General features: G+C 36.2%; 1 protein-coding gene across 1 annotated transcript in view; it reads left to right on the top strand.

Annotated features, from left to right (window-relative positions):
* CNTN1 (contactin 1) overlaps positions 1 to 19,926 on the top strand; it is a 229,815-nt gene that overhangs the window by 75,932 nt on the left and 133,957 nt on the right. The window contains exons 4-9 of the mRNA XM_060166540.1: positions 806 to 938; positions 4,387 to 4,559; positions 6,315 to 6,410; positions 13,670 to 13,876; positions 17,155 to 17,254; positions 17,408 to 17,589. Of these exons, the coding sequence (XP_060022523.1) occupies positions 806 to 938; positions 4,387 to 4,559; positions 6,315 to 6,410; positions 13,670 to 13,876; positions 17,155 to 17,254; positions 17,408 to 17,589 (891 nt within the window). The remainder of the gene's footprint in view (positions 1 to 805; positions 939 to 4,386; positions 4,560 to 6,314; positions 6,411 to 13,669; positions 13,877 to 17,154; positions 17,255 to 17,407; positions 17,590 to 19,926) is intronic.

Here is a 19,926-nt window from a genome sequence, read left to right as displayed (position 1 = left end):
GGAGTTATGAGAACATAAATGAGGACCAACTAAAGCTAGGAGGGGTTGGAGAGGTGGCTTCGTGAAGGAACTAACGCTATGACTAAATCATAAAGGAGTGTACAAAGTTTTTTTTTTTTTTAGATTTAAACTTTTTTTTCTTTTTTTCTAATTTATTTATTTATTTTTGGCTACATTGGGTCTTTGTTGCCGTGCACGGGCTTTCTCTAGTCGCGGTGAGCAGGGGCTACTCTTTGTTGTGGCGCTCGGGCTTCTCATTGCGGTGGCTTCTCTTGTTGCGGAGCACCGGCTCTAGGCGTATGGGCTTCAGTAGTTGTGGCACGTGGGCTCAGTAGTTGTGGCTCACGGACCTAGTTGCTCTGCAGCATGTGGGATCTTCCCAGACCAGGGCTCGAACCCATGTCCCCTGCATTGGCAGGGAGATTCTCAACCACTGCGCCACCAGGGATTCCAGGAGTGTACAAATTTTGATAAGAGGAGAAAAGTCAGATGGTGATTCCAGAAAGAGGAAAAGTATGTGCAAAGTGTCAGAGGCATAGAAAGCATGACTTGCGTGAGGAGCCGTAAATAGTGAAGCATGGCACCGCAGAGTGCTTTTGGAGAAATGCTGAGAGATGGGCAGAAAAGAATTTTGAATAAAGAACCTGAACATTTTCCTCAAGATTATAGTGGCAAATATCTTTGGTTTGAATGAAAATGGAGATTCCATGTTTCTGACCTTTTTTTCAAAAAATTTTTTAATGTACCCAAATTATCTTTGATTTGTAAAATAGAACAATGTAAAATAATTGTATTTTTCTTATAGTTTCTGAGGAAGACAAAGGATTTGGACCAATTTTTGAAGAACAACCAATCAATACCATTTATCCAGAGGAGTCACCGGAAGGAAAAGTTTCACTAAACTGTAGGGCACGAGCCAGCCCTTTCCCAGTTTACAAGTAATGTACCTCATTGCTCTTTTCAGAAAGAAGTGTTGAACTAAAGATTACAGATCAGCATCTATGATCCTGTATCTATAGAGAAAGCTATGGCATAAAGCTTTCTACGAAGTCCAGGAACATTAACAAAAATATTGTCATACAGGTTATTTTTTTAAAGTTGTTAATACCCAAATAGATAGTTTTCGCAAATATATGCAAATAATTCACTTCCTATTTCCTGCAGAGATAATGCCAGTGTCATTTGACATTATCCACTTAAAAACTGGCTAATGGAGATCATGCTATTAAGTAAGAAAATGGTTATATGAATAATATGCACAATTTAAATATATGCATTTGAGGATAAGCTGGTTTTGTATGTATTGGCCTGGATAACTCATACCTACAAATGATGGATAGTATTTCTATATTAACTACATTTAAAGAGCTTCTTACATAGATAACTCTAGAAAGCACTATTTTTTCAGTAGTCTCAAATCTATATTCCAGACAACAAAGCAAATTCCTTAAATGTCTCTACTTATAGGACAATCTATATAACATACCTCTTTATGTTTTTCTGGGGTACATATTTATGCTATCAAAAATAACTTTATAAAAAGTAACATTTGGTTCTCTTGCTTCAGAGTGTTCAGAAAAGTATACTAACAGTTTCTAGCCTGATGTAAAGAATAAGATTTAAAACTTAAGCAAATGCCAATGGATTTTGGTTCCAGGAAAACAAAGGAAGTGATTGATGGGGAAATTGGGTCTCTAGTGTGTTAATGTCACCTGAGTTAATTGAAGGTTGTCATTCAATAAAGTTGATTTTAGTACTAGATTTTTCTTCTCATGGATAGAAAAATAACTTTCTATTTTTATTAAAAAGTTGTTATCATGGAGAATACCCCTTCCCCCCATTTAATTATACTTGAACTCATTTTCTCTTGCCTTTGGCTATAATTACAAAAATTTTCTTAAAATAAATATAAATTTATATATAAAATCACCATCTCTTTAAAATTATTTTTATAATTTTATAAAAGTAGAAGTAGATATTTTATAAATTATAAATAACACATTTGTTCTGAAAATATTTGATGGGCTAGATTTATTTCTACCCTTAAGTCATATATAATGGGCATTTATGTACATAACTGTGGACATGGCATAGTATAACTAATGGGGGCTCTAGAGAAGATTTAATCCAGGTACAAAATTTTATGGGAGAGGAAGCTGAGTCCTGAATAAGTAAGTTGACTTGCTCTTCTCCAGAGCTAGTAAATCACAGATCCAGGGCTGAAATACAGGTTTTATGACTTTCAAAGAAACATATAATTTTTTTCAGTATTTATCTATCTAGACGGGTCAATAGCATTTCAAAAACTATTTCAGTGACGGTTATTCTGTGACAGTTATTCTGTGACAGTCTGTCCTTGACATTCATACACGGAACCTAAGCAAATCAGCCTCCAGGCTCCAATGGAAGAGAAAAGAACAGCAGAGGCTGTTCTCAGATAGTGTTCTACGAACATGTACTTCTCTTTGCTGCCGCCACTACCACCATCCAGCAGAGACAGTAAAAAGCAAAGTTTTACATCAATAAAATTTTGTACATGTTGATTAGCACCTCTCTCTAGCTCCCTCCTGCTAGTCCCACTTAGTCTTCTCATTAAAATATAAAAAATAACAATGAAAAGCAAAACTTTGCTTGGCAAATACATCACCAACTCCCCCCCAAAGGTTGCATCAGCACATAAGTCCCCAGGACAAGTACGGCCTGATTATCTACACGTTAATGTAGAGAGCTGAAGGGGAGAAGTAGACGTTTAATTGTTAGGAAGGTGATCTGCATTTGACATCAAAATAAAAAATATTCAGCTCATGATGCAGCTTGTCTGACAGAAGAACACTTGCAGTTATGAACTTACTTAATATTACTTAATATTCAGGGCAAGCCATACTTACCTTGGTAATCATGTAATTTGTCATTCACATGGTACTTTTATATTTATGGCATGTTCTATGATAATTTGTTATTCGTGGCAACATCATGAACGTTACAACAGGGAACTTTACCTTTCACTCATCAGCCTTGAGGTTTTCATTATCTTGCCTTGTCTCCCACAATAACAAGAACTCCAATAAAAATTGTGTTTAAAGCTGTGTAAAAGGAATTACAGCAAAGGTGAATCTTCCTGAAAATAAAATAGACCTGTGAACTTACCTTAACACAGCAAAACTTAATCATTATATAACATCAAGGGCAGAATCAGTCCCACTGGGAAGAAGTTAAAGCAATAAATAAAAATTTAAAGTAAATATAATGAGGGGGCATAAAACATAACAATGGGAACTGCCTAACAAAGAAACCCATTGCCTTGGCAAGTACTAAGTGACTTGACATTGGATGGTTCAGTCAGGGACAATATTGCCATCAGCTGGGGTGAGGGGGATGATTTATTCATTGGGTTGGTATTTGGTAGGTTTTCAGAAGCAAAGCACAGTTTTCTGTTGTTCGCTTTTGAATTACTTCCTACACAGTAAAAATTAAAACTAAAAATGTTCCAGTAATTTGATTTATTAAAAAATATTATAAAATCATTAGACCTCTTTGGCAAGATTCTGACCCTAATCAGAATTGTGCAGCCAGGCAATGAATGATGGGACCACAGCCCACTGGTTCACCATGGCTCGTCTTATAACATTGCAGAAGACATGGAACCTTAACCCTGATAGAACATGAGTATAAAATTATGCAGGTGGTCAACTTAATTGACAATTATTTTATATATGCAATCTTCTCATCATCTCACCAAGAAACTTAGATTCCTGTTTCTAGTTGGTTTATTCATAACGTCATCTCCATGTAAATATACCTTCAATAGTGTACTTGTGGCTTGGAAACGAAGACCCAGTTGACTTTAATCATGTTCAAATAGTGTGATCGACCTCTAGTGGTCAGAATATGACATTTACTGAGAAGAATCCTGATTTCAATTAGTATGTTTTTTTCAAAAATGACTCATATTTAGAATCAGATATTGATATTTTATATTTTATTTCTGCTATAGGAATGTTTTTAATATTTTATACAATATATCTATATGCATTAATCTAAACTAGTGCATAAAAGATTATCATTTATAATCCATGTATATCTGCTAAGAAACCAGTTTATGCAGCAAAATTCAATGAAATATTTGTCCTTTGGGATGCCTCATGAAAAAAAAGGAAATTATTCATACACTTGAACATTTACCTTTCTGTGTCTGAGCTGAATTATAAATCATGAGCCCAGAGGCACAGAATTATAGGATGTGAATAAATACCACTCTGAGTCAACTACTTAATCACCTGACTTCACATGGAGCTATACTCATATTATTTTAGAACAATGTTAGCCCAGTACACTGTTTGCAGTCCTCTTGGCCTTTGATATGACATTTATTTCTTTTTTTCACAGATGGAGAATGAATAATGGGGATATTGATCTGACAAGTGATCGGTACAGTATGGTAGGAGGAAACCTTGTTATCAACAATCCTGACAAACAGAAAGATGCTGGAGTATATTACTGTTTAGCATCAAATAACTACGGAATGGTCAGAAGCACTGAAGCAACCTTGAGCTTTGGATGTAAGTAATTGTAACTTTAAAAAGGGCAAATGCATTTGGGAGAAGTAAAACTTAGATGTTATCATAAGAGTTTAACAAAAGGAGAAATCAAGAAAAAAAGAAAGTGAAGGACTCCATAGATGAGGTGTGTCTTACCAGATTAGTGGGCCTTAATTGTGTGGAGAAGAAAAAATTTCAGGAGAGCAAAATGTCACGAGGGGTGTTATGAATGTACTTGAAGTAGTGAAAGATAACACTGGAAAATAAACTAAGGCCATGTTCAAAAAGATCTTGAATAAGTTTCTAAAGATTACTATCAATGGAAATGCTAAGCTATGCATTCTCAGTGGGGGTGATATCACCCCCAAGGTAGTGAAAATTGGTTTTTGCGGTGGGGGGAACCATCTTAGATATTACAACATAATGGTCTATGGCTCTCCAACGCTCAGCCCCACCCAACAAAACTTTTATTCCTTAGTATTTAATTTTTCTTGTTAAGAATAAATTAAAGAAAATTTCTCATTTTGGGGACAATAATAATGAAAATATTTTGAGAAACATTGTGGTAAACTAAAAGTTAGAGGTTATTCTGAAAGAGAAATGTGTGTTGGGAGAGGAGCTGGACTAGGTGTTCTCCGTGCGTGATTTTATGTCAGCGTTTAAATATTCTACAAAGTGAATTATAGGATGAAAGTGACATTTTAAAAGGACCCAAGTGGTAGTGATTACCAGGAGGGAGTGAGACAGGGTCAGGAAGTGCAGTCCGATTAAATTGGTGTGGTGACAGTGGGAATGAAAATAATAAACTCAGTCCTTGAAGAAATACACAACAGATTGCATTGCATTGAAAGAAAAAGACCTTCAATATTTTCTTAAGGAAAGTCTAGTCAAAAGGCAGAAACATTCCGCTCTCTTTAAAATGGGATGGGCGCAAGTAAGACCAATTTCAAGGATGGGAGGAAGCATTTAAATTGTCGCTTCACATGCAGAGGTGACATTAAGTTATCCACAGTGAGATAGATGTCAGCTAAGTTTTGAGGACAGGGATGGCATTCCAGTGAGGCATCAGGACAAGAAAAGTAGATTTGAAGCGTTCTTTGCAAAAAGGTAGTTATTGGAATGATAAATTTTCAGGGACATAAGTATACTGAGAGAAGTAAAAACTAGATTTTATAATTCGAGTACTGATCACATGTAAGGAATAAGAGATGAGGCAAGACTGAAACAGAAAGAGAACCAGTAAAACAAATGAAGAATCAAATAGTAGGCTATCAAAAAACCAAGCAAAATGTGAGTTCCAAATACACAGGAGAGAGTAGAGGAAATAAAACAGGAAAACCCAGAATTTGGAAAAGAGCAAGAGATAGTTGACCTTAACATTCCTCATCTAGCATCCTGCCCTTCATCTTTATTCCTTCTCCCCATTGGAGTCCTCCCTAAAACTTTCTCTGGTAGAGCCCTGGGTTTTTCTGAACACACTATTTCCAGATACTCTTATGGAGATTCTTCCTAAATCTGAAACAAAGTTTAGGAAATGCTCAATCTTCAGGGTTGTCCAAATAGTTATCAGGTGCTACCAATGTCCATACTCTTCTGTAGTGTGTGCACATCCCAGTGTGTGTAAAAGGGAATTAATTGACTTTGATAGGTTTCACCAAACCAACAGAGAACTATTGTATCTAAAAGTGAGTTAGTAGCTGAAAAATAAACTTTAATGAGTATCAATCTTTCTATTGCCCAGAGAGTGAATGTTCTCCTTTTTGTTTTCATGATTAGATCTTGATCCTTTCCCACCTGAGGAACGTCCCGAGGTCAGAGTGAAAGAAGGGAAAGGAATGGTGTTGCTCTGTGACCCTCCATACCATTTCCCAGGTAAACTTAGCTCTTCTGTGATTATAAGCACCTAGGAAATGAAATGGGGAAGTTTCTGTTTTCTATTTTTTTGTTTTATTTTCTTAATAATAATGGAACATTTATAATTAAATAAGACTCAATATTTGTGTAACCTTATAATGCATGACTTACTAGTGATTATAGATGCTTGCTTTTTAAATTCCTTAATAACTGGGCCTTAATTCCAAAAAATCTATGGTCATTTCAGTTTATAAACAATATATATGTTGGATTATGTCCCTATTAAAGTTCCTGGTACACAGGAGAAAACACTGTAGATTTTCTACAAATGACCTCTGAAATAGAATAGTACCAAGGAAGAATATATAATCAACCATTTTATTAACAATTTAGCATCTACAGTATACTGTGAACTGTAATTAAACACTAGAAAGGAATAAAGGCATAATAAATTATTAATCTCTGTAGGAGTACCAATCCAGAAGAAAGGGGCTAAATCAAATGTCACCTATTAGAAGATTCAACTTTTGAATTCATGTTTTCAGTAATTTGATATGGCTAAAAGAAAAGCCACCAAAGTGTTAATTAAAAGATGAACACTGCATACATTTCACTTGTTTTATTTATCAAATATCCTCTTCAAACAATATATTAATACCACTTTTCTCACAGAAAAAAATGTTTTGGGTTCTTATAGTTTTAATATTATGTCATAAAGACATAAAATATTATATCTTTAAATATCTCCGTAGAGAATGATTCATAACAGGCTAGTATAAATTATTTTCTATGGAATATATTAGTGTGGCATATATATACATATATATATATATACTATTCCAATTATGTATATATAAATTCAAATTTTTTTTGATCATTTTCTTTCTAATAGCTATGGGAGAAAGATAATTAATTGATAAACATAGGAGGAATTTATGAATCCAAAATGTTGTAAAAAAAATTTCAAAGAGGGAGTAGTCTTTTTTTTGAAGAACTGACAAAACTATGAAAAAAAAAATCCTATCATGTTCATAGTGTTTCCCACAAACCGAATGACCATAAGTCACCAGTGTCTACACTTGACTATATTCAACACTGGATGGGTTTCATTCAATCACTCATTCACTCAACAAATCTCTTGTGAGCACTTGTTATGTATCAGGCACTGTTTACACCACAGAAATACCTCATTGAGCAAAATAGAAAAAGCTACTCTCCCTCAGAGACCTTCTACAGGGAGAGAGACAATAGACAAGATAAGTAGTTAATAGACATAGCATGTTAGATATTAATAGATAAGTGAAAGGGAGAAAAAATAATCCAGGAAAATGGGAAGAGGAAGTGTTGAAGGGATGACTAAACTTTTATAAAGGGCATCACTGAGATGGTAACTTTGAAATAAAGCCTGAAGGAAATGAAGAAGCTAAAATGAAGATATTTGAAGGAAGGACATGCCAGATATATGCCACAGCAAGAACAAAGTTCCAAAATGGGAGTATGGAGGAAGACAAAGTGAGCCAGGTTGCTGAATGAGATACAGGGTAGCAAGGAATGAAATCAAAGCGATACAAGAGATATATTGGTTGGAACCTTATAATCCATAGCAATTACATTGGCTTTTACTTTGAGTGAGAGTTACATTGAAGGGATTTAAACAGAAGAGTCATATGACATCACTTAAGTTACAGAAAGTTAAATCTGGCTACTGCTGTAAGAAAAGACTCAGGGGAGGGTAAAGGTGAAACCAGGAGATCAGTTCAAAGGTATTGCAATCATCTGGGCAATGAATGGAGGACCAGAGCAGTGGCACTGGAGGTGGAAAGAAATGGTTAAATTCAAGATATATTTTGAAGGAAAAGCCAAGAGGACTGGCTGGTAGACTTTCTGTGAGATATAAGAGAAAAACAGGAGTCAAGGATGACATCAAAGTTTTTGTCATGAGCTCTTGAGAGGATGCAGCTGCAATTGCCTGGAGGAATAGCTATGGACATAAGAGTGAGGTGCCTGATTTAAACTTTCAAAAGGAGCTGTCAGATTGGCATTTCTGTGAATGTGGAACCCAGGGGCAACATCTGAGCTAGGAATATCAGTTTGTGATACATCATTTTATAGTTTTAAAAGCCATAGGAATGCATGTGATAACTTAGGGAATTAGTACAAATAGAAAGGGGGAAAATGTCCAGGGAACAGGCTTTGAGATTTTTCTGAGATAAGTCTTGTTTTCAAGTCTCTGTGACATCTTTACTACTGTGCCGAATGAAGAATTTCATGGACCAAAACAAGGTTGATAGAAGCTTCAAATCATTAAGCGAAATGACTAATTACCTCTTCATCCTGATAAAGATACATATGTTTATATGGGCAGGGGCAGGGCAGGGAATTAAGTAGGTCTTTTAAATAAGCTGGAGAAACATCATTAATCATAGAATAGAATCTGAGCTGCTCTTCATCTCCTTTTGTCCGCTTGTGTTCTTAGCGGATTATGACCTCTTTGAACTTTAGACATGCCATCTTCAAACATAAGAATGGACATATGCTTCAAAACCATAATGTGTGTATGTATGTGTACTATTTTACCATCTCCATGCCATAAATCTGTCTTCCTCCTATATGCAGTTAAGTTAAGGTTTTGTGTTTGCAGTTTAAAACTTAATGGCGTTGAAGGAGTAAAGGAACCTGCCTTTGGATTCTGAGCCTCAAAGAATGTTATATACGCAGCTATTTATAGTTGTCAAACCCTGCTGCTCTACTTGGTGATCTGATAACCTAGGATTTAGTCCTTACTAAGTCAAGTCAACTTAGACATATCTACATCTCAATTTCCTTGTTTAAAATTTGAGAATAATAATTCCTGTGCCACCTACTTCATAGACCTTGTTGTGAGATTTAAATTTAATAATATATTTTTAAATGATAAAATGGATATATAATAAAAATGGATTATTATTAAAGTAAATAAAATACATTTAGTATTTTGAACCTTATTATTAAAGCAAATAAAGTACTTCTTACTCTACTAAGAATTTTTTATTCACGATTATAGCAATGTTGTCTTTCTCATTTATGCACAGGAAAAAGATCTAGAAGGGAAGTCTCATTGTTTACAATCCATTACATTTTTCTATGGATTTGGGTGTTCTACAGTTTCTTGCAAAGGGGAGAACTCTGATTTGAACCAGTTTACTTATTTATCAAGAATACTTATACGTAACTATATCAGTACAGATGTTGATTCAATTTTATAACAACATTTGATATACAACGGATTGCCTAATGCCTAGCACAGAATAAGTGTCCAAAAAATATTTGAGGACTGAGAGAGTGAAAGAGTAAATAAATGTGTTCATTAAATTGGTGGATATGTAGTGATTACAATTTCATTAAAAGATAAATTTTCCTGTTAAGATTTTGTTTTATTAAATAGCAATCAATAATTCATGAATGTGTAAGACTTCCTAAACCCCTAGACCCTCAGAATATGAAAACATGATGCTTTGTTTCTGGCCAATTTTCAGAACCATCAGAAATTGAGTTATACATCTCACAAAATAGAAATCATATATGGGCATATTAAGTGAGAGAATAAAGATGAAATCCATTGTTCAAAGGGTGGATACTATTGACAAAATATGGAATACCAAGTAATAGATATGGTGTGAATTTTTTTAATGAATAAGAAAGTGGGAATACTCCTAAGAAAAATAACTCATGAAATGGTGAATATGATATTGAATGAATCTCAATAGACTAAAAAGGTAAGCACAAAAATAGACACGAATGCCAGAGCATCGTAGGGAATATGTGAGCCCACGGTATAAGTTGGTATAAATTTCTTTCTAAAAGAGTTTAATGTATAGTTTATTGTGAGTATCAAAGAAAAATTAGGAGCTATAGTGATTTTTTTGGTATAGGTAAATTCTGTTCTATTGAGGTTAATTAACAAAAAAAGTACAAACATCTTCTTAAAAGTTTGTGAATTATTCTTCCAGGGAACACTTAAGTACTTTAAATCTATTTCAAGGAGAAATATATATTATTTATCAAGGTTAGATAAGTGATGTATTTCAAAGTAATACAATGAAACTAGTCAAATGCAGTAAAATTGGCCAAAACAAATCCCTCTGTAATATGGTCCAGACTCTCTTGAGGCAAAGGAAAAAACATCCCAGACATCTATCAATAAAAGTAATGTTTTTGAAACAGGTGCTGGTACTTATTACTTTTTCTAAAAAAGTAATTTTATAATAATTTATTTTTTAAGCCAGACAACAGGGCTATGAAGAAAGCAGGTGTTGGCTTCTTCAGAGATGGTTAATTTTACCATCTGCATGGGGCAGGGGAAGACAGATAGATAATCGATTGAGCCCCTGTGAGAACTTGGTCAGGGTTTGGCTCTTGATTGCCTAAATTCAGTCTCATTCTTAAGTCCGAGCAGCAGGGCAGCTACCACACCAGTCGAGGAACCGTTTTGGTAGTTCTGGGGTGGAAAGGGAAGTTGGAAGATCTGTTCTGCCTCCCTACTGCTCTATATCCCCGGGGAAGTCAACCAGCTAAAGCTCTGTGTCCCTGTTTAAAAATAGCAATAGCAATTCCTACCTTTATTTTAATGAGAAATGATAGCTTCCAACATATTGCAATTATTCTTTCATCCAAGTAGATGGCTTATCAGTAGGCAAAAATTCGTTATATAAATTTAGATTAACTATTAATATTACAAGTCCCATAAGGGCAAAGGCCAAATCTGTCTTGTTTAGTGACACATAGAAGATAACTCAGTAAACTGGAGAATCCACATTGGGCATTAAATCAGCCAGACCAGTTGCTCTGTAGTCCAACACTTATGTTTCTATCAACATCATGGAAATAACTTCTCTGACCTAGCGTTTCTCCCTTGAAGATTCAAATAGTAAAACATTATCCCATTCCTCTTTTCTAATGAGTGGTAAACAGAAAACTTTCTTAAAATTTACAGAAACTGAAAAATATAGTAATTAAAATAGACTGACCAAAATCATATTTAGTCTAGATTTAAAATACAGTTCTCCATATTCACATAACTATGGAGTACTCAGACTATTCTGAATGTATTTTGTGTGTGGTATCTTGAAATCATTGTATAGCTAAGAAAATCCTTCTTCTGTAAGGAAATCTATACTTTCCTGACTCTTTCTGACTTTTTGGAATTTAATTTTTTGCAGAAATCATTACAAAACTATTAATTTTCTTTTTAAGTGAGAATACAAAAAATATTTCAAAATTAGACAGGTTTACAGTTGTTAAAATATACTATAAATATTATTTTGGATCAAAGATTACATGGAATTATTTGTGCCCAATGCCAAGAACCTGATTTCAGCAATTTAAGCAGCCCCCAAAGTTTCTTCTTATTTTGTTTCTCCTGTGGTTTTTACCTGACCTTAAATCAGCATAAGAATAACAATTAAGATAATAGAATCATTCACAGATATAAATGCCTAGAAAGATGTATGCTAACAATGATAACTCTGAGTTGGAGAATTATGGTGGTTTAATTTTCTTTCTCTTTTTAACTTTATCTGTATTTCCTATTATTTTAATAAAAATAAACTTCTATAATTAAAAAGTTAAGATGAAAAAACAGAATAATCATCTTCATTCGCTTTTATAATATTGTATATTGCTGGAGAAAATTACATAGCTAATCTAAATGGAATCCCCTGGATTATTATTCTCAAGCATGCTGAATGTATATAGTGTGCAATTCTTATAGTTTTTCCTATTCAGCTCTCTTTCACACTCCCATTAGCAGCTTCACCAATCACCTTGAGTTCCCTGAAGCAAAAGGGTATTATGTCACGATTTTTTCTGTGTGTGTGTGGTACGCGGGCCTCTCACTGTTGGGGCCTCTCCCGTTGCGGAGCACAGGCTCCGGACGCGCAGGCTCAGCGGCCATGGCTCATGGACCCAGCCGCTCCGCGGCATGTGGTATCTTCCTGGGCCGGAGCACGAACCCGTGTCCCCTGCATCGGCAGGCGGACTCTCAACCACTGCGCCACCAGGGAAGCCCCATGTCACGATTATTTCATTTTTAAAAGATCATGACTTTCTACCATCTTACATCTAAAATCCTTTCTAACTTGAACTAAGAGATCCCCTCTTTTTCTGAGGTGATCTTCCTAGTGGCAGTTGTCTTCACATGGTTATGATGTTTTAAAGGGAATCAGCATATTGTGACTGAGAAATACGCATTGCCCAGAGTTCCCTCTTGCACATTACTGCTGCACATGACTACTGGGGGGTCATTCCTCAAAACTGGAAGGGGATATAGGAATAGAAAACTGCATGAAAAACAGCAATTTAATGAGGAAATTCAACTTTTGGCCTAGCCAGCCAGTATGTTTAGCCAAAGGAATTTCCTACAGTTAAAAGTTACCATATGATCTGCTTCCTAATATTTAAGAAAACAAATAAGATACCTTCCTCGGGCTTCCCTGGTGGTGCAGTGGTTGAGAGTCCACCTGCCGACGCAGGGGACACGGGTTCGTGCCCCGGTCCGGGAAGATACCACATGTCGTGGAGCGGCTGGGCCCGTGAGCCATGGCCGCTGAGCCTGCGCGTCCGGAGCCTGTGCTCCGCAACGGGAGAGGCCACAGCGGTGAGAAGCCCGCATACCGCAAAAAAAAAAAAAAAGGTGCCTTCCTCTGTTTCTGTAGTTTTCACTTTTTAATGTGGCCAGAATAGGCTATGTAAACTCATTCCTAAATCAATCATTTAAAATAGGAGTATAAAAATAAAAAGATATAGAGCCACAGTATAGTTAGTAATCTTGATTTTATCTTTTAAATGCAGTAGGGAAGATGGAATTTGGAATTATTAGACCTGGATTCAGAATCCTAATTCTTCTTAGCCATGAAATTCTAAGCAAGTCATTTAACCTCTCTGAGTTTCGTTTTGCCCATCAATGAAATAAAAAATAAAAATTAGTAATCCATAAATAATTGAGAGAGAGAGAGATATAATTGCTTAGCATCACTTTATACTCACTCAAACTACAGTAGCTTTTAGAAAATTTTCAGTTTATCTTGGCCTATTTCCAACTTCTTGGCTCTATAAAAGCTTAGATTAGATTATGTGCTTATTACTAGAAAGCAAAATCTTTGCTTTTGGAGAAGAGATTAATACTTAGTCAACAATATTTTAAGAGCCTACATTAGGTTATGGGCTAGCTTATTATTAGAAAACAAAATCTTTGCTTTTGGAGAGGAGGTTAATACTTAGTCAACAATATTTTCTTCTAGATGATCTTAGCTACCGCTGGCTTCTAAATGAATTTCCTGTATTTATCACAATGGATAAACGAAGATTTGTGTCTCAGACAAATGGCAATCTCTACATTGCTAATGTTGAGGCATCAGACAAAGGGAATTATTCCTGTTTTGTATCCAGTCCCTCTATTACAAAGAGTGTGTTCAGCAAATTTATCCCACTCATTCCACTACCTGAACGTAAGTATCATATTTGTTCCTCTGTTTTTGCAAGTTTGTCTGCTTATGGCATACTTACAATAATGAAAAGAGATATCCAGTGGGGAGAGGAGCTGTCTGCTCTGTCGGAGCAAACAGAGGATACGTACTTTGTAAGCCTTGCCCTTCCTTAGTTTTTCCCATAGAGAAGATTTACATCATAAAAGTGTCCCTAAGGTGGTTGAGTTTGGACTGGTTGCCTCTAGCTCAGGGAATGCATAGAGAACCAATCAATTCATTAGCAAAATACCAATATATCATTTACAATGGGAATCACCAGCAACTGCTTTTTGTTTCATGTCCAATCCTACTTCTTAGTAAATTCATGAAAGAGAATGAATGATTAGATCAAAACAAACTATAGTGATTACAGAATTGGGGGGCGGGGGGAAGAAGGCAATTGGATTATTTTGATATTTTTAAGAACTATTTACATGAAGCAAATAAGTATATAAATTGCCTTTCTACTGTAAGTAGTGTAGGGTATGACTACCGTGGTGCCATATTTGATGACCACTAACATTCTTGACTGGCCTTTTCTCAGGCTTCAATTGAATGAACTGCATTCCGTTTTTTAATGTACCACTTCCTGAGAAATCAGATCACAATATGTTTTCTTACTTCACATTATTTTTATCTCAGTCCTGCTGCTACACTCATATTGCTGAGTTCAAGCTTCTGAAGAAATACTGGCACTGTTGTTGGCAGACTTAGGTTTGGTTCCTACCACTAACCTTAAGTTGTATATAACAATGGGGAAAAGTCCATCATACCATAAAGATTCTATTTTTATTATTCTTCTCAAGATAGCAGTCACATGGTTAGAATTCAATAAATATCTTCTGATTTTCTGGCTTTTTTTCCCCTCCCAAATCTTAGGAGATACTCTCACCACTACTTCGCAGAGTGAAAAGGAGCCATCATGTAAAAATTTCCCTAACTTTCTTCCCTATGCTTCCCTCGACATTCAGTGCTTCTTTCTTTCTCGGTGGAAGAAGTGCTTCTCCTGCTGCTCAGGCTGCTTCCTCCAGTTGCCCTGGTTCACAGTCCATTTGATTCATTTAAGGACATCACTACATCACTCTTTCCTTTCTTTTCTGAATCTTCAAACTCTCCTCCATTCCTTTCCCTCTGCATATTATTTTGTATTCAATGAATAAGTGAAACCACTTCTTATTTGCTAAATCCAAAGGATATTTTCAGGCCTGATACTGTATGAATTTTGACACTTGTTGATCTCTCTGCCTCTCTTGAACTCGCCCTTCTTTTCCTATTTTTTCTGACTACTGCCTCCGCTCATCTCCCACCTGCCTTGCTGACAAATTCTATACAGTATCCTTCATCAGATCTTCCTCCTTCTAATATTTCTTTCTAATCTTTTTTCAAATATTCTCACTCATTTACACCTTTTTCTCTAGTAGCCGTATGTGATGACTCCAAATTTGCATCTCCAAAACTTTTCCCTATATTTAATCCTGAATTCTACCTACATCCTGGGCTTGACACACAGAAAGTTCCCAAGGATGTTAAGTTTGAAATATTCCAAGCACATCTTTTATCTCCTCTCTAAACCTCCTCTTCTGGTGTTCTTCATCTCATTTAGCAATACTGTCATATTTCTCATTTAGCAATAATTCGAGGGGAGCATTTTTAATCATCAGCTCCTCTCCACTGCCATCCTCAGGACAGTGAGCACAGCGGTTCCCATTTAGGACATAAGCACTTGGGAAGTTTGAGGAAAATGTGGAACCCAAAGATAGTGATTCAGCAGACCTATGATGTGACCCATCCTAGACCCCTAGGAAGTGATCTGCAGGTTCAACGAGCATCCCAGGTGATTCTGATTAATTGGATTTTTGATCTGTACCTTGAGAAAACATTGATCCAAGGGGCAGTTCTTTTGATTTTGCCTGTAAAATACAACTTGGATCTGCCCTTTCCTTTCTGTTCCCACTGCAACTGTGCCCTCGTTTAGTCCCTCATCTATTTTTCTGAATTTATGAAACTCACTCCCTTAGATCTCTGACTCTCTGCTATTTTTCTTCTCCATATTCCTTCCTTTAAAACTGACAACAAGGTCTTCTACTTAAACCAAAATTAAGATTCATATCACTTCTTTTATCAAAACCTATTAGTAGTTACCCATTGAGGAAATTAGCTTCAAAATGTTTAATATCACAGTTTCAAGTCTTCTATGTTGTAGGTTCAAGCTCATCTTCAACTACATATGCTTCAATATCATTTTGATTCCTAGACCTTTTATAATTCCCTGCACACTCCTGAAGTTGTGTCATAATATGCTATTTCCTCAACTTGAACTGGTCTGGTTCAAATGCCCTCTTTGCTTGAAATTCCCTTGGCCCCTATATACTTCCAACAATCCTCCTTGGCTGCCACTCTTTCGGAGCATTTACTTTTGTTTTGGCTTGTATTTCAGGTCTTTGTGTATCTATTTGTCTTTATAGTGTTATACAGTGTAAAATACACACTCATGTTGTGATCCTAAACAGTGTATTTAGCCTTTCTGAGCCTATTTCTTCCACTGTAAGATAGAGGGAATTACATCCTTCAGTAACGACATGCTAAATAAATGTTGTCATTGATGAACACGGTGATGTTTAAATAAACAATTTTCTTCTTTCCTTCTCTCCTTCCCTCTTTTAAAATTGTTTTCTCTTTTCCTTCATCTCCATGGACACTCCTTTATTCTTTTCTTCCTCTTTCTTCCCTTGTCTCCTTCTTTTGCACTCTTCTCTCTTCTTTCTTCCCTTATCCCTCATTTCCTTCCTTTTTCTCTTTTTTCCTGATTCCCATAGAGTACCTGGCAGATCCAAGTTGTATTTTAGAGGCAGAATCAAAAGGAATGCCCCTTGGGTCAATGTTTTCTCAAGGTACAGATCAAAAATCCAATTTATCAGAATCGCCTGGGATGCTCGTTTCATACGTATTTTATGCTTGTTTTATACCTATTTGATGCTTCCTAAAGAATTGTTGAATTTTTTAGTTATTTGAGTCAAATTGGTTACACCGTTGTCAGAATGAGCCAATATGATTGAAAATGCTTAATAAAATTCATACTGTATGCATACTATGCATAAATAAACAAATCTATACATTGTGACATGATCAGATATTTTCCAGTACTTGTACAGAGAAAAGTCTTCCATACTGAAGCAATTCTAATCCTATAAAAACCACAATGTTAAACAAACGCTACTCTGCTTACTAATTAGTTGATATTTTTGTTTTTCTTAAATTAGGAACAACAAAACCATATCCTGCTGATATTGTAGTTCAGTTCAAGGACATATATGCATTGATGGGCCAAAATGTGACTTTAGAGTGTTTTGCACTTGGCAAGTAAGTATACTCACAGTTTTTATTAACATATATAGAAATACATTAAATTTTGTATTGTTAGGAAATAAATGTTGTAAATGTTTAGCTATAAACATAGAGTAAATTGTCTTTTAAGAATTGTGGACCATTAGCTCTTACTTTCTCCTATTTAAGTCCTGTTCCTGATATCCGTTGGCGGAAGGTCCTAGAACCAATGCCAAGCACGGCTGAGATCAGCACATCTGGAGCTGTCCTGAAGATCTTCAATATTCAGCTAGAAGATGAAGGCACATATGAATGTGAGGCTGAGAACATTAGAGGAAAGGATAAACACCAGGCAAGAATTTATGTTCAAGGTAGAGATATTGTTTTAATTTTCCATACATTTAATCAATATCTTATTGAAAGCCACTTTCATACTTGAAAAACTAGCATAAAATGATTAGTTTAAAAATAGTGATGTGAACTACATTATGCAAAAGGATAAAATATTCATCTTTATGTCTAATTAAGTCACAAATATGAGTATATAAGTTAAGAGTTTATGCCACTGGTATCATAGGAACACCAATGGATCAATAGTAGTGTTATTGATAATTTTCAGAAAATATAATTCATATAGTTTGTAGACTTTCTTCAAGCTCTCTTTTTTATTTGTACAAGAACCTAGGCATTATGATTTAGTTTAACCCAGTGGTTCACAAACTTTACCATGTTTTAAAATCATCTGGGGGCTCATTAAAAACACAAATTGCTGGTTCCCACCCTCAGAGTTTCTGAGTTAGAAGGTCTATTTGGGACCCAAGAATTTGTATGTCTAACAAATTCTTGGGAGATGTTGATGTTACTGGTTCAGGACGCACACTTAGAGAACAACTGGTCTAAGGAAAAGTTTTCTTTAATATAATTTTCTTGGCACAAGTGTTTGATTCTCACACATTAAAATAAGCTTATGTTTGGGAGGAGAGAATGTTGTTTCTCAGTCAGTGCTTGAAACTTTTCAGGCTGAAATCATCCCTACAAATCCATTCACAAATCTACAATGTGAAGTTTGCAGGTCTAAATAAACATCTAAATAAACATCTAAGTCTTCAACAAGTGTATACTGAGTGTGTCCTCAGAGGCAGACACTATGATAGGAGCAAGGACTTAAAGGAAATATTCTGTCCTTGAGGAATTCATACTCTAGTCATATCATACAAAACCCCCAAATGTATACAAGCATATACAGTCAAATAAATATATACCCCCAATATATATAATTATAAAGAAAATAGTGAGAGTGCGATATGGAAAATTACATAAGATATTGATAAAGCATATGGCAAAGGGGTACCTTAGTCTCATCAAAAAGATACATGATAGGAAAAACTGGAGATGATGCCTCAGCTGAACTGGAATACCAGAAGGCTGAAAGGGTACTGTGACAGGGTCAAGTCCAACCCCTACCCCTATCTCTCAGACCCCAGGCCTCTGTCTATATCGGAATAAAGTAAGTGTCTCCGATGACCCAGGATTTGCAGCCTCACCACCACCATCTCATAAAATCCACTAAGATTAGGATCATTTTACCTTCACCCTGTGCATTTCATTTGCCTTAAGAAGCCCTTGGTCCAGGGCCTCCTTCTGACCTGCACTTTAATACCCACAGAGCTCTGCACATGTCCTACTTAGTCTCTATTTCCCCCTCATTCCCAACTTCTGACGTCTTTATACTATGCTTCTAGAGCACATAGTCCATTATCAAAATCCCCTATATTCTCAACTTCTTTGAACATTCCCTTTATTCTCTTGCTCTAACTGAAACTTGGCTCTCCCTTAAAGACACTTTCCCCTGTAGACCACTCAAGCAGTGGCTGATTTTTCTTTCACAGCCCTCATCCCCAGGAGTGACTGGCAGTACTGCCAATACCTGCCTCCCTGCTCTTCACTGCTATTGCTAGACTATCTTTCTTTTCCTTTAATCATCCAGTTTACAATCTTATGTTAAGTCGCCCCTCCTCACTCATTGCCCTAAGATTTTCACTATTGACAACTCTCACCAACTACAACTCTACTCCTGACTTCATTCTTGGTGACATAAAATCATGTAGACTAGGGGCTTCCCTGGTGGCGCAGTGGTTGTGAGTCTGCCTGCCAGTGCAGGGGACACGGGTTTGAGCCCTGGTCTGGGAGGATCCCACATGCCGCGGAGCAACTGGGCCCGTGAGCCACAACTACTGAGCCTGCGCATCTGGAGCCTGTGCTCCGCAACAAGAGAGGCCGCGACAGTGAGAGGCCTGCGTACCATGATGAAGAGTGGCTCCCGCTCACCGCAACTAGAGAAAGCCCTCACACAGAAACGAAGACCCAACACAGCCAAAAATAAATAAATTAATTAATTTAAAAAAAATCATGTAGACTATAATAACTTTTCCAATAGTTTGCCCTCTCAGTTCCTTTGAACTCCTTTCCTCCAATGATCTTGTCCTACAACCTTCCTCAGCAACTCACTCCCACTGCCATGCTTCAGACCTTATTGTTACCCTTAATGTCGCCTGGCAACTAGACTACATTTCTCCAGATTCACCTACCTCTCACTCTCTTAGATGACCATTTCATGCCTTCATGATTTCCTTCAAACCCACAGTACCTCCTCCTTCAACCTTCCTCTCAGCTAATAACTTGGCTTCTTATTTCACAGAGAAAATGGT

Source organism: Lagenorhynchus albirostris, chromosome 11 (genome assembly GCF_949774975.1).
Source record: "Lagenorhynchus albirostris chromosome 11, mLagAlb1.1, whole genome shotgun sequence".
Taxonomy (NCBI): Eukaryota; Metazoa; Chordata; class Mammalia; order Artiodactyla; family Delphinidae; genus Lagenorhynchus; species Lagenorhynchus albirostris.
Note: the sequence above shows the minus strand (reverse complement) of the source record. Positions and strands in the feature narration are given on the sequence as shown.